Genomic DNA, 20,538 nt, shown 5'->3' on the forward strand with positions numbered 1-20,538 from the left:
CTGGATTGATCTCACATTTAGCATGTTGACCCTTTTTGCTAGGTGCTTCAAATTGGACTTTCTAAAAAACATTACTTCTGAGATAAGGCAATTGTGGTGATATACCCTCAGCTTTGTTGATGAATTTTTGATGTTTAATGCCTTGTGCAGTCTGTATCCGAGAATTTTACATAATATTTTAAATTGCACTTTCACCTTTATATATGTCACTTTTGCACTGTTTATGTTGCTGTGCGTAGCACTAGACTTTACGATAGAGCCATGACATTTGATTTTTGCTCCCCCTTTTTCCAGGTGGAGACACAGTATTGATGCAAAAGCATACTGAAGACCTCCTTTTTCCTGCTGTCGGTCAGACTATATACAAAATGAAGAAGCATTATGGGGTTCAAGAGGTCTTGCACAAGCCTAGATAGAAAGTTATAGAATGCTTTTATTAGCCGTAGATGATTGGATTTTAATGCCCACTTGGGCGGTATTGTGGGGAAGCCTCTTATGAATTATGCATAGCAACCCACTTGGGATTCATTAATGCAAAATGGTATTATTATTTGTTAGAGGTATACATTGATGTATTTTTTCATGCCCTTGCTGAAGTTAAGCAAAGGGAATCATTACGGCATTGTCATTGCGATGTAAAGACCCTTTAATCTGTATTGAATGAACCTTACACTGTTTTCTTCTGCAATTGAGTGGTATTAACATTCAATTATTAGGATGCTTCTTATTTTTGGACTGTCTTATTCCACCTAAACAGGATGTAACGATTCCCTTAATACTATTCATTGCTAAACGACAGGGATTAGTATGTATGAAATAGGATCGTATGAGCCAAGACAATTTCTGTCTTATTTGGGGGCTTTAATGTTTTACCATTTGCTATTTTTACTAATGAATAGGGTTGGTTGATCTTAAATAATTTTGAACAAGTGATTTTGTAAAAACCAATAGTGAAGAAAATAACTGTTTTCTTTATAACCATTATAATGTAAAAAGAATCCCTTATCAAGAGGACTCATTGACTGAGAAACAGAGGTGTTCCTTTTACAAACATAATCATCTAACACTTGTTATTCTATAAGAAATCTGATGGATATTAGTAAAAATAGTATGTGTTTCATGTTCGTAATCCTAATATAAAATGGTCGATACACATTCCACTAAGGAAGGAACTCAACACAGATCAAAGCATACCAGTAGCATGACCATAAAATGCAAGAATTATAGAAATTATTCACCAGGTGGAAAAAACAGCAAAGGTGCAAGAACATACTATCATGCAGACTTGCAGGGAAACCCAATTAACAGTGATGCTGACACTATTCCTTTAAACCCAGCCCAACGCTGTCTACATCAGCAAGAACTGTACAGCTAAAAGGGAAAGATAGGAGAAGGAGGAAGGCTGCGATGGCCCCACTGGCCTGGAACCCAGGGAAAGTGGACTGCATAAGCCCAACAGTCAGCAAGCTGTATATACGGAGCCGGAGAAACGTTCACTACAGCAGGGACAAAAGACAACATGTTGACTGTCCTGCACCATGTCAGAATCTTGAAACTTCACACTAGCAAACCATTCAGCCCCTGCATTAACATAGAATTAATTGCAGGAAGCTACATCCCTCCTGTACCACCCACCATGATGCAGCTAGAGTGCATTAGTGTGGTGGATCACAACCCCAAATCAGCGATGAGATCGACCAACTAATGCATGGCAAAGGGGGAACAACTCCAAACAGCCATTGGCAAAGCCAGTAGGTCTGGCGTTGTCAAACAACCTTTTGGAAATTCTTGTTTTTTTGTCACGATTGTCACAAAGCTTTATTATTTGGGAAGCATCTGGGTGTTGGTCAATCTAAAACAAACATTGACTGAAGGCAAACAATATTTTGGGTTTAAAGAAGGCACACATTAAAATAGTGCTCAGTAGCACTGAGGGGATGTGCTCATTGTGAAAGGACAGGATGCCTTAACTCACAGTGAAGTCAGCCATTGTCTGACGCAGTGCCCCTTGATGCATGCATGAGTGAGTGAGTTGGGGGAAAATGTGAATGACAAAACTTCAGACAAATGGATGAAGTGTGGTTTAAAACCCCTGTAAGTAACTATGTCATACACATAATTTTATTAAAATCAATATGGCTTGGCTAACATAGACCTAATAAAGCCACTGGCTGTCAGCCACCTGCCATTGAGAACAAAAGAAGGAAAAAGAAAGAAGAAAATCAAGAAGGAAAAAAGCAAGGAAGAAGAAATTAAATAATGAATAGTAGAAAGGAATGAAAGAAAAAGAAAGAAAGGAAATAAGGAAAGAAAGCAAGAAAAAAAAGACAGCAAGAAAGAAAAAAGAGAAAAACTAAAGGAAAAAGAAAGAAGGAAAGAAGGCAGAAAAGGAAAGAAGAAAAAAGCAAGAAAACAGAAGGCAGAAAAACAGAAGGAAGAAAAGAAAGAAATAAGGAAGGGAAGTAAAAAGAAAGAAGACAAAGAAAAAAGAAGGAAAGGAAAAAAAGAAAGCCAGCTAGAAAAAAGAAAGGAAATAAAGACAAAAGTAATAAAGTGAAAACGAAAGAAAGGATGTTGTGCCAGTTCTACAGTACAAGAGGGAAGCAGCACCATCCACCAGTATATGTGGGAATGGAAAAAAATATTTTCCCAATTAAGGAATATAGGGTTATTAGTCTTTTGGTGAAGATTTAAGTGATTTCAAAGGGAAAGCATGCTGTGAAAAGCATGTTGGAGAGTTTTGCATAAACGTAAGTCCTAAACCCTGCATATTGATATGGGTGTGAAAGCAAAAACAAATAACAAAAGCAGACTCTTCAGGGTCAAGACAAACTAATGGATCCTAGGATTTACAGCATTTCAGCACTGATACCTATCCTGAAAAATAGAGGCATGATACCCACCTAAGATCTCTCAAAATTGTACCATATGCACAATTGCACATATTGTAATCTTGCTTACTGCCATCACAAAAACAAATATGATTTTAGTCTAATTCTTATTCTGAATTACATTTATGATGAATATCCATACGGGTACTGTTCCTTTGTCCCTCAAACTTTAGATATGTGTCCTCTTGGCTAATTGGTCTCACCAAACGACTTGGTAGCTAAGCTAGCATTTTGTCTCCTGTGCTAATTATACACAGATCCCAAGGAATACAGGATCACCCCCTTTATATCCATACCACAGCACTGGAATCCTAGAGGTCGAGCTTGAATGGTGCTCCATTAAAGGCATCTAATTAAACAAGATAACAGTAGGTTTTGGTTTAGTTCTCAATACACATTTGTGGTCCTTAAGTCCTTTTCTTTAGGTTGTTGTGGGAATACAGTATTTATAATCAATCATTTCATGAAGTCAGTCATGCTTCCATTTTTTTCTGATTCTCTCGCAAACCAATCCATCCCAGACTCGGTTTATCAGAGTGATTTTCTAAATCATTCACTTGATAATTGCACATCTTTAGGCGAAAGTCTCAACTTGCATGTCTACCAAGTCACATTCCCCATGCATGTTAAAGCCACACCATTTTTGTACAGAATATTCTTCAATGTAGAGATCTATTCCTAATAATTTGTTTGACTATCTACATAGGAGGATAAAAAGGTAACACTTATAGTTGGAGTCATTTTCATTACTATCTCCTTCGAGGTCAAAAGACAGAGAAATATCTGTATCCTTTATCATGCTGGCCTCATATGGTATATCTGAAGGGTCTACAATCCCCATATGGTGACCTGACTGCCATTTTTTAAAGAGGATTCTGCAAAACCATTAAGACCATTCCCACATCCCACTGAGGAGAGTGGCTTTTAATTAGCCCTTTCATTTTCTGCTCCTACGGAAATATCTGTTTTTGGAATGGATCATGTCACTTTTCCATATCACTTCGATTTACCCCTTTTGAATCTTTAGTTCAGGAAGGCTAGGTCTTCTTCACTCAAAGGGATAACAACATATCGCTGGCAGTCCAACGATCTTGTATCACGTATTCTTAAAGTCCGATTTTACTGAATGATTATATTATACCTGTAAATATTTTGAGGTTGGGTTGCCACTTTTCAGTAACCACTGGCTCCAATCAAGCACTGTCCAGGTCACTAGCATAGTCCGCATATCTTTCCGTTATACACACAGCGGTAAGTCAGAATGGCAACAACAAAAATATGGAAGAACTATTCTTCACTCCAAATATATGTACCTATATATCGTGAAGATACATATACGTGGGCATTTACCTTAATGATATTGTGCTAGTCAATATTTTGGCCACAATATTGTGGCAGATCTATAATTAAATTTAAATATTCTGATAGCAAACTCACACAGACAGAGGGAGTAAGAGTGGAAGTGCAATGCACGTGCAATGCTAGGCCAGCGTGGGTGGTAATGTATACAGAAACAACTTGGTATCATGTATCATCAACTTTCATCTTCATCAAATTACATTTTTGTGAATTCTCATTGAATACGGTTTTGCATTGCTCGGCATTTTAAATAACTTTTTTATTACGTTTTAGGTTATAAATTCCTAAAGTAATTTCTCTATAGGCATGTTGCAACGAATTTTTAATATTCTGGTTGCAAACATTTAAATCGATTGAAAACGACTGCTTATTATAAAAGTATGGGGTCTCGTCAGAGATGTGTGATGAAACAGAAATATTCTGTTGGTGTTGTTATTCTTTTAAGTCTAGATGCTGTCGCTGCAAAACTAATGCCAGAAATATGCTGACTATAGCCTTCTGCTTCCTCAGAAGCTGGGGACCCCTAGAGTGAAAGGTCAAGTCCTCCCTTTTAGAGTAATTAGATTGAGTTGTAAGGGCAGTACTTTAAGAATGAGGACACATGCCAACCCAATATAATCACTTTGCATATATTAGGTTGAAATGTGTAGAACATTACCTTTTGTGCGCACAAACTCATAAGCCGTGAAGTTTCATTAACAAAAATAATGCACAAGTTGTTTTGGACTTCAAACAAAATATTAATGAGTTATACATGACAAGAGTTAATAACTTGCATTATAGAGCGAGGCAACACGTTAACATGGGTTCTTATTTTTGAGAACTAACGCCATCATCAAACAATTTGAAGCTCACTGTACTTGAGCACAGATAACAAGATCACCCAACGTGGCTAACACATACATACAGCCGGTGAATATTTTAACATTCTTTTTTAATGAAACATGGTGATCAAATTTCTACCTATTTGTGGTTCGAAAAGGATTCTGCTAAATTTGGCAAATATGACCAAATATGTGTCCTTTTTTTTTAATAAACACTCCATGAAATACTTAACATTTTCAAATATGATCCTATTTTTTTTTTTTCATTTTAATTTAGAAAATAAACAGGACAATGACTTAGTGCACCTCTTAGAGCTCATGACATCTTTGAGATTTTAGGAACTGGTTCAAGCTCCAACCCACATGAAGGTCACACCCTGGACGGCATTTTTACCAACCATGACAATTTAGTGATCAAGACAGTTCAGCCCCTTAGTTGAGTCGACCACTGGTTTGTTGAGTTCAAGTCTGTCCCACTCTCCCCATCGTGGAGAAGAATGGCTCCTCCCCGAGGCGCATAAGCTGTAGGGGACTGAACAAGATCACAGCCAAAAAATGAGAGGCCGCCTTGGCTACGACCTTTGAAAGGAGGCACATCATGCGCCCTCCCTTTGCAGAGGGTTTCCGCGACTGGATCAATAAGGCTCTTGACACTTTCAGGCCAAATCCCGTTTCCTAGCCAAAAAAATCCTGTCAGCAGATAATTCCTCTAGCATGCTATTCAAAGTCATCAAGGAAATCTCTGAGCCACCAGGGACTCGGCTGCTGATCCCCTCCCAAGATTTCTGTGACAGAATAGCTACCCACTTTCAGGAAAAGATCCTTAAGATCTCTCAGGAGTTGAGTCCTACGGAAGGTGATAAACCTGATATTGAGGAGCTCACCCAGGACCCCAGGAAGGATGCCCTTACCTCCTTCCCGCAAATTTAGGCTCTGCAAACCAAAGGACTATTGGGCCTTAAATCCAGTGCACCGTTGAATCTTGAATGCCCTCCTTACTCCAACTAGGTCCTGAACCTGTAGCTAACTTCCTGTGTAAGGTATTTAACAACATACTTACATCCGGTAGCTATCCAACCACCCGGAAGGAAAACATCGTCTCACCACTTCTTAAAAAACCCAACGTTGACCCCCTCGTAGTTGAAATTTTTTCGACCAGTCTCCCTTCTCCCAGCCCCTGCTAAAATCTTGGAAACGTTCATCAACACTAAATTGCTGAAATATAATGAATCCCAGGAGATCCTAGACCACTCACAGAACGTGTTCCGCGCTGGTGAAAGTACCTAGTTTGCCATTATTGTGGCCACAAAACACATTCGCACGCAGGTGGAACAGGGTGGATCAGAGGTGCTGATTATGCTCGACCCATCGGCGGCATTTAACACCATCTCCCCGGTGTGCATGGTTAAGCGTTTGCAGGAAGTTGGAGCCACGGGTAAGTCTTTGCAGCTTCTCCACTCTTTCATGTCAGGGAGAACGAACATTGTCTGCTGCGGAGGTTTCAGAGCAAGGACTTTTAGCCTTCCATGTGGGGTCCCCCAAGGTTCTTCCTTGAGCCCCACTCTCTTTAACCTTGATGTGACCCCTTTGGCAAAGTTGGTGGGATTATTCGGGTTCCGGGTGCTTTCCTATGCGGACGACACGCAAATCATTGTCGCTCTCTCAAATGATTTGCAACTGGTCGCAGAGAAATTCAACATGTGTATGGCCAGCATTATTTGTTGGATGAAGGGCAACTCACTAAAGATTAATGCTGATAAGACCGAGGTCCTGGTATTTGGCTCACAGAACTTCATCTGGTCAAAGGCCTGGTGGCACACAAACTGTGGTCCCCACCCTGTCCTGGTTAGGACAGCGCAAAATCTGGAGGTCGCTTTTGACGAGGGTCTGACCTTTGATGCTCAGGTCAGCTAAACTGTCAGCACTTGCTTCTATATTTTAGGAACCCATAGAAAGGTGCTGCTGTATCTTCCACCTGCATTGTATCTGTCCACCATCATTGCACTAGTCACCACCCAGCTGGACTACTGCCATGCTCTGTACCTCAAAATCAATGGGACGCCCCTGGACAAGCTTCAGGTTGAAGAGAACGCAGCAACTAGGCTGATCCTTAACATCCTGAAGTACCAATCAGCCAGGGAGGGAATCTGTGCCTTGCACTGGCTCCCCATTAGGAAGAGCATCTCCTTCAAGGTCCTGAGTATAGCTTATAAGGCCTTGCACAGTAAAGGCTCATCACAGTTGAAAACCATATTTGAATGCCACGCCCCCGGGAGAACCTTAAGATCCCCCACTCAGAAAAAACTGGTCTCTCCGACACATCGCAGGGCCAGATGAGGCGCTTGCTCTTTTTCTGTACCAGCCGACGAACTCTGGAATTCCCTGCCTTCCTCCATTTCCAACGCAGAATCTCTACCAGTTTTTAGAAAACTGCTGAAAACAAGGCTATTTTTATCATAGTTGGTTGTTCCGTGCTTCTCTCTTCTCCTTCGTCTGCCCAGCGCCTTCACACCCTCGGGTATAAGTGCGCTTTAAAATTGTATCCTATCCTATCTCATATTTCCATGGTTAAATTAGTATATTCATGCATAGAAATAAGTATATTCATTGGCAAAAGGTGTTAGTTTTCTCGTTTTGTAACATGTTTTACCAGAGAAAAGGTTAAACCATAGATAAACCCAGAATTTAAAAGGCTATATGACTTGATATGATTCTAGAGAGGAGTTGTGTTAGGTTTACCTACAGTTTGAGGAGGAACCTGAATGGTCCTGAGTAATAATTACAAAAAAAGTAGAACATAAATAGAGCTTCAAACTGTCTAAAACATAGCCTGTTAGTTTATAGTGAAGTAAAGACGCAAATTGACTAACATTGACAAAGCCAATGGAACTGGCATTGATTGCTGTCCTTTTGACTTTTCCAGTGCTGAATTTGTTTGTGAATGGTTTTGTATGAATGTATGCACTGTATCGAGACAACCATTGCCTAAAAAGAAGAATATTTTTTATGTAAAAGGCCATATTGTACCAGTAGTCCCTGGTACTGAAAGGGACTACTTCTTGTTGGACATGCACACTGCGCAAGGGCAGCATGCCATCACTCGAAGTCAAGTAAGCTAGTAGCTGAAGTGGTCTGATGATATGCTCTATGGTGTATGCTATGGTGGGTGGCAGCAAAATGTGAATTACATTACAGCAGACCAATGGATGAGGAAGGCTGCATGAATGTCGCTGTAATTTATAATATATACTATACACTAGGGTTGCAGTGGGCCTGTCAGAGCCCTGGGAAATCATGCGATTCTATCTGATTGCTAGATTCAGATTGCTAGGCCACGGAGTCAAAAGGTCTTGGCTAATGCCAGACCTAAAAAGTAGTAGCAATAAAGTAGCACATGCAAGTGTGCAAAACCTTTTAGTAGCATCAAAAAACTGGAAACATTTAAGACATTTTATAATACAATTGCTAGAAGACCACCTGTGTTAGAAGGACAATATTAATTAACAATCTAAAACAAGCCCAGATACATGGTGATTCTGTAATTCTAGCAACTTGGTAAGCATCTTCCAATCTTTCCAAATGTTGTTAAATTAACTACAAATGCAAGTGATAAAAAAAGAGTACCTTGCAGATACATATATAGAGTTCTCCGTCAGCCAAATGGAGGCGCAGGGTCTTGTAAATGGAACAAATAAGGAGGAAATGGATACTTCCGCTATAGATCTGTTACCAACCGTACACATGTCAGAGGAAGATGCTGATAGGCAATTGGTTTTAAGAATTTTTTTTTTAGATCTAGCTGAGAGGCTAACTAAATATTCCTCAGTGGACCACTTCTACTTGTGCCTGGTATGTATAATGCAGAACCTGGATGGTCAAAGAAGTGTCTTAAAAGTGCTTTATTTACTTTAACCTGATAACAAGGTTTGATATTGGCCACATCATTTCAAAACATCTGATCTAGGCACTGCCTTGGCCCTTAGTGGAACTGTAGTGTATTTTTTTTAAGTCCTCATCACCTTGAGGTACTGTATTTGCCTTGCTTGTCTCTCTCTTCCAGGCCAAGTCATTGCACATATTTGATTTACCTATTGCAGATGGGTTTATAATGGGCCATCAATTCCTACATAATCCAGCATAACAACGGTGTAATCATTTGCCTTTATAAACAGGTGGATTTGGAAATATCCCTGTCTTACATATTTCATATCTAGTAATCAACATCAAATGGAAAATTCGTTTTTGCTTCTGTATAACAAACTATAAATAGTAGAACCTGAATCTATGACATGGTAGCCTCTTCTGCAGAGACAGTAAAAATATACACACTAAACCACCCCAACGTATGTATTTGCGGCACATTTCATTATATCCAAGCATTCCTTTGGAAAACAAAAACTGGATCTGGAGTGTACAGAACTTTTTAAAAATTGTTTTATTTACTTGAGTTTTATATAGCGCTGGCTAGACCCGGAGGTATCAGAGCGCTTTACATGAGGAGAGCTACATAGGTTACAAGTTACACATTGTTACAGAAGGTACATCAATTACAAGTTACATCCGTTGGTTCATGGCATGTAGAAGGTAAGGGGGTAATGTAAAAGGGTGACAGGGAGGGAGATTAAACGGAGAAGTGGCACAAGGAAAAACAAAGCAGGCAGCAGGAGAGAGATTCCGGGGAGAGAGGATTGGAATAGGGGAGGCAAGCAAAGAATGAAGGACGGAAGAGGTGGGGAAGGGGATAGGAGACACAGTGAGGAGACGAGGAAGTAACTTTGTCTGATGTCCGTCTGGGTAGGAGACGGCTCCCCACGGTCAAGCGATCATTCCCAGTCTTCCATTTTGTGCGATTCCCTTGTCGCAGTGGGCTCTCTCAGCAGGGACGCTGAGACTCCACGGCATAGATGCTGTATCCCTCCCCAACAAGGGGAGATGAGTGCTTAGGTCATGGGCACACTTAGAAGAAAGGAGGGAAGAGGAGGGGGAGGGGGTAGAAAAGCCCAGTGTGAACACAGTGTCCGACTTCCAGGAGGGTAGGAGAAGTTTCCCAGTGGTAAGGGGATCAATCCCAGCCCTCCACTATGTGAGACTCCCTTGTCACTGTGGACTCTCTCAGAAGGGTCTCTGAGACTCCAGGGCAAAGATGCTGGATCCATCCCCAACAAGGGGAGTAGGAGTGCTTTGGACAAGGCATATGAGTCTAGACCAGGAGCAAAGGAAACAATTATCCTGGAAGCATCGGTATGCTTGCTTTAAGTAGGATACAACACTATTTAAACAAGGGAGTTAAATATGCATGAATTAATGCCTGAATAAATGGTGCAAACCCCTTATGCCAAAAACGAGCATTCCTGGATGGAGTGAACAGTATTTGGCAAGGCAGAGGGAAGGACAGCCTGTTACAACAGAAGGGATAGCATACCCTTTATACAACCAATCTCGAATATAAATCACACATAAATTCAATCACTTTTGGGGAGAGTTTGCTTCAAAAATGTAACGGTGTAGAGTAGAGTTTGGTATTCTGGATGGGGTGTTTCACAATAAACAGATGCAGACTTTTTATTAAAAAAAGAACATACACATGGAAGGAGTAGAGTAATATGCTACACAGGAGAAGAGACTGCAAAGAAATTATGAAAAACTCACCTTACTCCTTCGTTAAGGTGGTAAAGTTCATGTTCAGGCAGTTCTTTACGTTGGAACACAGCAATTACGCCATTGTGGATGCTTAAGAAAGAAAAATTGAGAGTTATTGACACCTTTGACTTATTATAAAAGCTATAATGTAGCCTCATCATTTCTAAACAACTCTATTTTGAAGGCCTATTATTTCAAAAGTGAAAAATAGCCACTACCAGATGGGAATTGAAAATGTGGAGGAAAGTGAACGTCCTCAGTGTATTTAAGTTTCTCATTGAGGCACAAAAACACTTCATTAGATGTTGAATACAATCATATTCTTTAAAACAAAATCAGTCAACACCATCTACCTGACAGAGAAGTTTATAAGTGACCGCGATGCGCAGATGAACTTATCAAAATTACACACATTGCTTAAATTGGAAACAGAGAAGTGCAGGTACTCACTATCGGTCCCGGTTTTCTAGTTAGACGTGCTGGAACCCTCCGATTAAAAGTAACGCGTCTCTGTGCAGACATTTTGGTACTTTCCCCCTCTAATTAAAGAATGCAATGTACCAGCCCGTTTAACCCGCACAAAAACTTACATTCACTCGACAGAATGTGCCATACCTTGAAACACAGAGCATGTAGTGCCTTTTGCTTTGGTAAGCATGTTTCAAAATGTCGCCTAGAAAATCAAGTGTGATCATGCTACATAACAAGGTGCATGTTGGGCGGTGAGGACAGTGAGGTTAGTTACTGCAAAGAAAGCCAAGTGAGTTAAAAATAAAAACTGGGGTGGGGGTGACATGAACTGCCAGCACTCCACAAAACATACTCTCCACCTCAATTGGAAGGTCTGTAGGCCTTGTGGAGACACATAATTAGTATTCTTTTGAAGACCACCAGAATGGCTAACAGTATTAAAAGGGAAAGGATGAAATCCAGGATCCATTTGGTGAGAAATCTCCATAGAATGATATGGAAAAGTATTTATATAATGCAAACAGCAACCTCATGAGAAGTATCTCAGCTCTAGAAAACAACGTTACCAATTAGACCATACCAGAGGGATTCCGCTGGTCGCTTACTGGCGAGATATTCCTATTTATTTATTTAAGATTAAACCCCCAGTGCGGCCCCCCTCCGAGAATGACTTCCTCGCCCCTCAACCGTGAGTCATGCCGGACGCAACTGCCCTACGAGCAAATCAGGTGTGCCAATCAAGGATAAAGAAAATAACACTATAACACTGTCTGCAGGTACCTAATAATGGTAACGGAAATGTGTTGTAGACGGATATGACAATGGACAACACATTTTTAGAGTTCACGTTGTATCTGTGATGGTAAAACAAACAGTGCTCTAACAATACCATACTTATAAGACCAGCAAATTATGCAACTTGGACAGAATATAATGAAAAAAATGCAATTAAAAAAAATAGAAACTGTCAGTTTAGTGGGCACCAAAGTATGGGCTATAATCTAATAGCAAGCTAAAGGGTCAAACCTGAACCTAGCATAGATGCGGATTTCTGAATTCACAACAGAGTTCCAAGGTTAGGCCTGGAAGCCTGGCACCTTCCTGGAAAAGATTTGCAAATTCGCACTTGTGACAGCGGTAGAATTTCTGAATGCACATTGTACTTAGGGTACACTTCGGATGAGGAAATGCCATCACGTTTGTGCAACGGTACTTTTAATCCAAGGTGAAGGATAATTGGAACACCAAGAGCTCTCTCACTCGGAGCATGACCATAGTACATGAATCCAATTTCGAGATTTATGACACCTGGTACACTTATCTGAATGTCTGAGGATTTAACAGCGGTACATTAGTGAGCAAATGACTAACAGCCTGATTCATGTAGGTAAATTGCACTCGCAAAGGGCCAGATTCTGAGAATCTGGCCCTTTGCGAGTGCGATTTTTGCATTTGGTATTCATGATACCAAATGCAAAAATCGCTATTTAAGAAGTCGCAAATATGCGAGGAATAGCATTTAAGGAATCTCTCATAGAGATTCCTCAAATGCTATTCATGAAACATCAAGAAATAGCGATTTTGAACTTTTGGGGCCGCTATTTACCGACAGGTCAGACCTGTCGGTAAATAGCAAAAACTCAGAAAAATGCTTTTAAAAGCATTTTTCAAAGTTGCATGTAGCACACACACATGTCCTTTGGACATGTGTGTGCGCAACACCTGTCCAAAAGTGCATTTTAGGGGTGCTACAGGGCGTCCTTTGGACACCCCTGGCACCCTTAAAATCGCTATCTTAGTTGCGAGTAGCAAATTGCTACTCGCAAATCCCCATTCATTCCTATGGGCCTCTTGGCCCATAGGAATGAATGGGGAGTATTTGCGAGTAGCAAATTGCTACTCGCAAATAAAGAACATGTAGGAATCGCTATTTAAGTAGCAATTCCTACATGAATGCCGTTTTGCGTGTCCTCAATAGCGAATCGCTATGATTCGCTATTAGGGACACGCAAAACGGCATCTACATGAATCAGGCTGTAAATACCTATCTAAAGTTCCTCTGTTGCAGTGTGACTCATGCACCTGATAAAGAAGATAAACTGCGGATTCCCTTAGTTGACACATAAAACCGATTTTGACAATCTTGAGCAATAGATCATAAAAATACTTAGTAACTACATCATGAAAACATACAGAAGAGTATAGATTAGACGAAAATGCTCGTTTGAGTAACAGGTTCATGTTTTCCTAAATTGCAATGGTGTATTCGTTTATAACGTGGAATACAAATGCGAAGGTGATGGCTCACGTGTTCTAGAGATTTCATTAACCATTTTCCTTTAAAATAATAACGTGTGTGAAGAATTAATGAAACTAATGACATTTGGATGACGGTGTGTATTTCAGTAGTCTCGTTTTAAATCTGCATGCAAAAAAGGGGGTAAAGAAAGAAGTGGTGTGGCACTCATAATAATTCCAATTACTCTGAAACTTCTACAGAATAATCTTTATACATGTACTGATGAGTATTTATGGAAACAACAACATTGTTTTATATAAACAAATGATTTTTCACGTTAGTACTTTAGAAAGGTAATACTATGTTACATCCACACGTGATAATTACAATTAAACTAAAATGCTCCATGAATCCAATGAATTAAAAGTAATAATGCAAAGGTTCTAAGACTCAAAATGTAATGCATATTTCCATTATTTTATATTTCGTATTTCATGAGCAAGTTTCAATTTAGCCTGCAATTTCCTTCCTTTGCTTGATTCTGTTATCATGGAAAGGCTTTGTGGACTGCCAATGTGGAATGAAACTGTTTCACAGAGAGCGTTCCAAAGCATACTATGACTATTCGCTACTTTTTTGTTACTGTTTAGGAACATCTGCCATGAAAAATTGTCCTCTTGAACTCACTCATGTGCTTTTGCTAAAGGACTATTGTTCACAACCACACACTTTTGAATGGTTCGACAGCTTACGTGATGATCACCACCTTTTTGCCATAAATGTTTGTCTTCTTCATGATGCTTGACAATCACCCTTTACGTACTGACCAATGGACTGAGTGGTCTGACCAGATGTGGTGACCCAGGAGGCGTCACCCCTGAACTTGTGGATTAAAATACGATGTGTGATGGAGCAACAGGTTGTTGTTGCTGCTGTTGGAGATCCTTTTCCTTCGGAGAGCTTGCTCTCTTGCAGAGTGAGAGACAGCTTTCGATCTTGCGGACTCTACTGGTTTTCCCACTCTACTGGTTTTCCCTGGGCTGATGGATATGCTGTGTGCACTATTCCCTGACCCATTTCTCTCACTGGGGGAGAACCTTTGAGCTGATATGATTCATGTACTTTCCTGAACTCTCCTCTTATAGCTTTGGTAATTGATGGTCATAACAGATTCATTTGATTATTCTGCGATTTCTAAATTTAAATGCCTGATATTGATGTATTTTCTCTTCTCAAATTTACTGATAAAACGAAACCATCCTCAATCCTGTTTCTGTCTCTCTATGTCTCGTCTTCAATTACTGATTGTGCATTCCAATGGAGTATTAATGAGGAATGGGAATTTTAAAAAGAGAGGTCTCAGGTCAACAGATCCTAATGTTATTACTCTGCATTGCTTTAACAGGGTTATTGGTTGGTATATTTTTTAGTCAGACCACATTTCTTCAGGAGATTCGGTGTAGCTGTGATAATTCTGTATTTGTATAGTGTAGTATTGAGGGTATATAAACACAGATCTAATTACTAGTTTGTAGGTAAGTTAACCAAATTCATGGTCCTCATTGGGCAACTGGATTGATCCCTTATGTCCGACCTCTCTTGGCAAGGTTCAAAGAGCTATCGGTGGACCTAGGAGGTGTAGTAGAAGGAGCTAAAGCAAGACTAAATAAATGGGCCCAGTAGTGCAACAGCACACCTACATATCTTAAAGGATGTGCTAGCCTTCCAAACTGAAATTCCAGGAAAGTTTATAATCTTCAACATGGCATAAGATAGTTACACCATGGCATAAAATGGTTCTGCTTATATCAATCTCAAGTATATTTCAAATATGACACATACATGCCAACATTATATATCAGGGAAGTGGGACATTTTGAAAAAGAATCGAGGGAATGTATTTTCCCCAAAGACGTCTATTGAAGCGGAGGCAGCTTCTGGAGGGAGACCGCTAAATAAACTCTTTTGCTTCAAAAAACTGAAGTCTCATGTCTGAATTGGGTCTGTTGGCATGGGTGATGTCATACTGTGGTTCCCAAAAACTAGCACATAATTGGCGAGAGATGGTGCACCTCTGACAGCTACCTCGCTCGATCTCCATGGAGCCCATGTACTCCTTGTTGCCCAGTAATGGCATTGTGGACTGGGAGGCAATATTAATTTCCTGCAAAACAGCCTTCAAACACTTCCAGCATATCAAAACAAAAGATTTTTGGGGATTCGAGAATAGGCGATACAATGGTATTGCCATGTGTCGTGGATATAAAATGATGGATAGTCATGTAGTTTCTTGATGTTCCTTTATTCATATAAGATGGTAACAAGATGTAATGAAGAAAACCCCACCAGAAACAGGATGGTCACTGCTCAGCCCACTCTCTTCAACTGTCATTCCACATACACACCAGGCACACTAACATTCTACTCACTCTGTCATCCAGCATTCAACATTCTAGACAGACATCACATTCATACTGGCTGAGCAGCTACAAGGAGATAATCCAATGTACAACACCATGCTGGTAGAGTAATCAATTGCCCCTGTAACACTGTGTGTGCTTGACGCCAAACTACACCCGGAAATAAAGCCCATTTGACTGGAGAACACCGCAGCCATTCATACTGAAAAACTGTCAAAAATTTGATAATCAGAGAATCATAAGGTAATTGGCTGGTATGATACAAAGAGTTCAGGATTTTTCTCTCCTTTAAAGCGCATCCTAAGACTTTCGCATCTGAAATAATAAGGAGCCTTCTCGGCTCTCTGGAGAGCGTTAAATAAGACAGTCAAATAAGGCAGTCAACCTTGGTACAATTTCAATTTTCAAAGTCTTTTTCTTTTTCATTGGCAAGCAGTCTCTCCAGGAAAACCTTGACAGGAGAGCGATATATATTGGTGTTACCAACCTCTTTAACTGTAATTAAGTGACCTGTTCTTCTAGTGTGATTTTATTAGTATCTGCGGCAGTCAGGAAGCTCTCTAGCTTGTCAGGTGCAGTGGACACAATTTCAGCATATAGGTTTGATAACCGTTAAACACTTTGCTAAATGCCATGTGCTCTTCCACATGAGCTAATTAATCATCAAAAAAATTAATACATGATTTTGCTTCAAAGATTCTTTGTAACATAGTCCCTTGTTTTGCCTAGGATAGATCTATTGTGACCATGCTCTGTACACTACTCAGTTCCTTTTTCGGATCTTGGAGGGCTACCTTATCCTGTCCCTCTCCCCAAGAGGCCTTAAAATAGCTCAAAGTCACGACGAGGGAGGATGCTTCCTAATACAGCTTTTTAAAAGTCTGCTTCCATTTGCCTACAGTGTTTAAGGTGTACTGAATCCAACAACAGAGCGAGAGAGATCATCCCTCCGCCTAGAGGGATTACTTCCATCATGCTTACCTGTGATTGCAAGTTGGCACATTATATAATTAAGTGAAAGGCCCAACAAAACAGGTAGTGAGATACCAGCTGTCTCACATATTAAGTACAGTGAAAAAAAATCTAGGTTTGCTGGACTACAGTATTTCTTGCTAAAGTATGTGAAGCTAGATAGGTTTGGGTAAGCTTGATGACAAATATTCACAAGTCTCTACCTTTGAAGGGTTAAGCCAATCACTTCCCTCATCTTAATCCTTCTCTTGTGAATGTTCCTTGACAAATCACTTCTAGAGGGTCTATCTTGGATGGTAAGTAAGGGAGAGAAATGTGCGAAACTCCAACATCAATTCTTCTTAAAGACGTATAGGAATATAATTACCATACAGTCTTCATACCCTTAATTGTGAGCTGTAAAATTAACTAACCACCATGGCCCACCCAACAGACCACAATTTCTTTGTTACATCTGAGGATACACACAACTCTACTAGCAAGAGTGAATGCTTTGGCATAATATAACCTCTACGCCCAACCACTCCCCTCAATCAACTGTGACCCGCCTCCAGTAATGCGAGTCTCCTGTAATAAAATTACTTTTGCATTTAGCTTTCCAAAAAGTGACAGAAGAACAAATTAGTTACCTTCATTATTGCTCTTTCTGGTGGACACTATCAAATCACAGCTTTCTCACCTTTAGAATATCCCCAGGTGCCAGACTGGATCCAAAGGGGCAGATTTATGAGGCCCTTGCGCCTCTTTGCGCCGTAATTGCATCACATAATGTGACGCAACGGCGGCGCAAACAATGCGCCCTATTTACAACGTGACGCATCTAGGAGATGCGTCACATTGGAAACCCCTGCGCCATAAGGAGGCATTCCTGCGCAGGGGGGGGGGGGCGTTCCTGCGCAGGAACGCCTCCTAAAAGTGGCTGAGTGAAATCTATGAGATTTCACTCAGTCACTTTCTACGTCAATTCCTTACGCCTGCTTGAAGCAGGCGTAAGGGTGACGCACCATGCATTGTAGGAGTCATGTCGCACTTGCGACATGACTCCTGCAATGCGCCGCCCGTACGCCGAGAGATGCGTCACGCATATTCACTGCCTTGCACCATGGTGCGCCGCATTGTAAATGCGGCGCACCATGGGTGGCGGAGCAGTGGCGCACTGTGGCGTACATTAACTGGCGCATCCCTGGGGATGCGCCAGTTAACATAAATCTGCCCCAAAGAATTTAAACAGCATTGCTCCTGCACGCCAGTAGGTGGCACTGGGTGGCTTGGGGTTGACTTTGTTTGACCCCGGAAGTAACGACAGAGCTGCATATAAGCAACACTGCTGTGCGTTAATGCCACTTCTTTCTTTTTGAGCCTTCGTACGCTGATCCGGAGCTCTCTCCCAACATTTTCCTCATCTGTTGATGAGTTTTTTTCTTACAATGTTCTGTGTGTGCAGTGTGCAAGGTTACAATGTCCCCTCCTAAAACTAAATGGTGTAAGCCTTGTAGAGACTGTCCTAAACAAATGTCTGTGACAGATCCCCACAAGGATGCCTCTGGTGTTTGGATTCGGGACACACGTTTACGGCTGACACGGAGTGTGCCCTTATGAATTGGAGGCGATTCTAGAATGTGGAGCAGAGTTGTACAGTACAAACATCGAAAGTCACAGAAGCCCTGCTCGAAGTCGAGCGAGCAAACCTGCAACAGGGCCACATCATTATCCAAGTCTTCTGGTAAATGAATGTCCAAGCAGCAGCACAAGTCCGCCAAGAACGATTTGTGCATTAAGGAATAAAGGTAAAAGGAGGATAAATGTGGCAAAGGAAGGAAGAGTGTAATGAACTCTGATCGCCCTCATCGATCTACAGATTCAAATAATTTGCTGCAGAGATATTTATTGAAAAACAGAAGCAACTAATAGAAACATCTGAGTTACATTGTAGATGGGTCCACCAAAGGACACCAGGAAATTACATTTCTGGCCACCCCACTCCCCACCAGGAGACAACCCCTGAGGCCACGCTCCAGTCTGTCACACAGCAGCATGCCACACAGCACACAATTATGCAAACAAGAGCCTCAACCTCTTATGAAATACTTCTTCCTCACCCACTATACTCCGAGTTTGAGGAGATAAATCAAGATTTGCTGGAATCTGTAGATTTTTTCAATCTCACTATATCCTTTTCTTCAAGCTAGAGTCAAGTAATATTGTGCCTCCTTCCTGTGCCACAATATAGTTGCCATTTGTTTGGAATTCTAGGGTTAGTTTAGTATAACCTCTTAGTCTAAACTGTAGTTTAGGCACCTTTAGGGCACATGGTTCTCCACTTGTGCTGCAGGAAGGAAATCACAAACTGCTGGAGGTCAACAAACAAATTCTGCTGCATAATGAAGACTGTTTGACCGACCACTGCTGAAAATCCAGGTACTCGCTTTTGACTGACTCCATCTGTGCTATGTATGCTTGTGCTCCCAACCTTTGACACTCAAGAGAGTTAATCAGTGGAGTAAATGCAAAGTCTTTGCTCTGAATGGTATCAACAGCAATTACTGATGTGTCATTCAAGTTGTGTGCACTCCCCGTGGTTATTCCTCCCTCCCTCATATTTCCGTTCTCTTGCAACAGATTTTTTTCCTTAAAGATAATGTAAATTGAGAATAATCTTGTGCACTCTCTACTAGCACATTCCGAGTGCTCCGATAGTGCTATAGTTAACCTCTTCCATGCTCATGACAAGCTGAGCTCGTCATGAGGCACGATGGAACGTTCACACGCGGGGATAATTTCCCCGCTGTGCTGAACGTTCCAAAATGGGTATTGCTGTGACAAGCTCTGCTCGTCATGAGTGCAGCTGCACTGTGCCTCATGACAAGCGTCCCCCCTCCCCCCCCGCACAGCGGGGGGAAAACACCCCGCAGCGAAGGGGTTAAGTATCCACCTGGTGAACAACATCTTGATGCACTACTCTGTCAATTACAGAAACAATAACCTTAATTATCTGTTGCTACTGTCTTTCGAGCTTTGGAAGCACTGTGCTTCCATTACTCCATCCTTTATCCATCCCCCACTCTCGAGTTGCTAGCAAAGATTCCATCAGATATGGTTCTTCTGTGTCTCAAAAACCGCACATTAACATAATAGCTCCTGGCATTGAAGGAAACCAGCTTATGAAAGAACAGAGGGACAGATGTAGATGCCTTTTACTGGTCACAAACAGCCCATCGGTCCGTTTCAACTGGTAAAATGCATTTTCCTATGTACCAACCCAATTTTGTGAGGCGGTAACCTATTACCGACTCGCAAAATAGGATTTGCGAGTCGCTATTAGGAAGGGGTGTGTAAAGGGCACCCCTTCCTAACAGTGAATTAATGTTTTAAGACCGGGAATGCACTCGCAAACCATTTGCTGATTACCACCAATTTCAAATTGGTGGTAAGCCATTTGCAAACAGGAAGCGTTTCCAAAGGGACCCATTCCCCTTTCTGAATGTGGCGCCCACATTCTTTCAAAGCAGGCTGTGGTCTCCTGGACCACTGCCCACTGTAAAAAAAGAAAAAGAAAACTTAATTTTTATTTTTTAAATGCAGCTGGTTTTCCTGTAAGAAAAACGGCCTGCATTACAGAAAAAAACCTGCTTTATTTAAAGAGCGGTCACAGTCATGGACCCCAGCAGACGACCATCCCTGTGTGTTCTGACCATTCCCAATGAGCCGCAAATTGCAACTTG

General features: G+C 41.1%; 1 protein-coding gene across 3 annotated transcripts in view; it reads right to left on the minus strand.

Annotated features, from left to right (window-relative positions):
• PRR5 (proline rich 5) overlaps positions 1 to 20,538 on the minus strand; it is a 621,995-nt gene that overhangs the window by 240,872 nt on the left and 360,585 nt on the right. For all 3 annotated transcript variants that reach the window (XM_078673851.1, XM_078673850.1, XM_078673849.1), the window contains one exon: positions 10,724 to 10,804. In XM_078673851.1, the coding sequence (XP_078529977.1) occupies positions 10,724 to 10,804 (81 nt within the window). The remainder of the gene's footprint in view (positions 1 to 10,723; positions 10,805 to 20,538) is intronic.

The sequence above is a fragment of the Lissotriton helveticus genome, chromosome 1_1, assembly GCF_964261635.1.
Source record: "Lissotriton helveticus chromosome 1_1, aLisHel1.1, whole genome shotgun sequence".
Taxonomy (NCBI): Eukaryota; Metazoa; Chordata; class Amphibia; order Caudata; family Salamandridae; genus Lissotriton; species Lissotriton helveticus.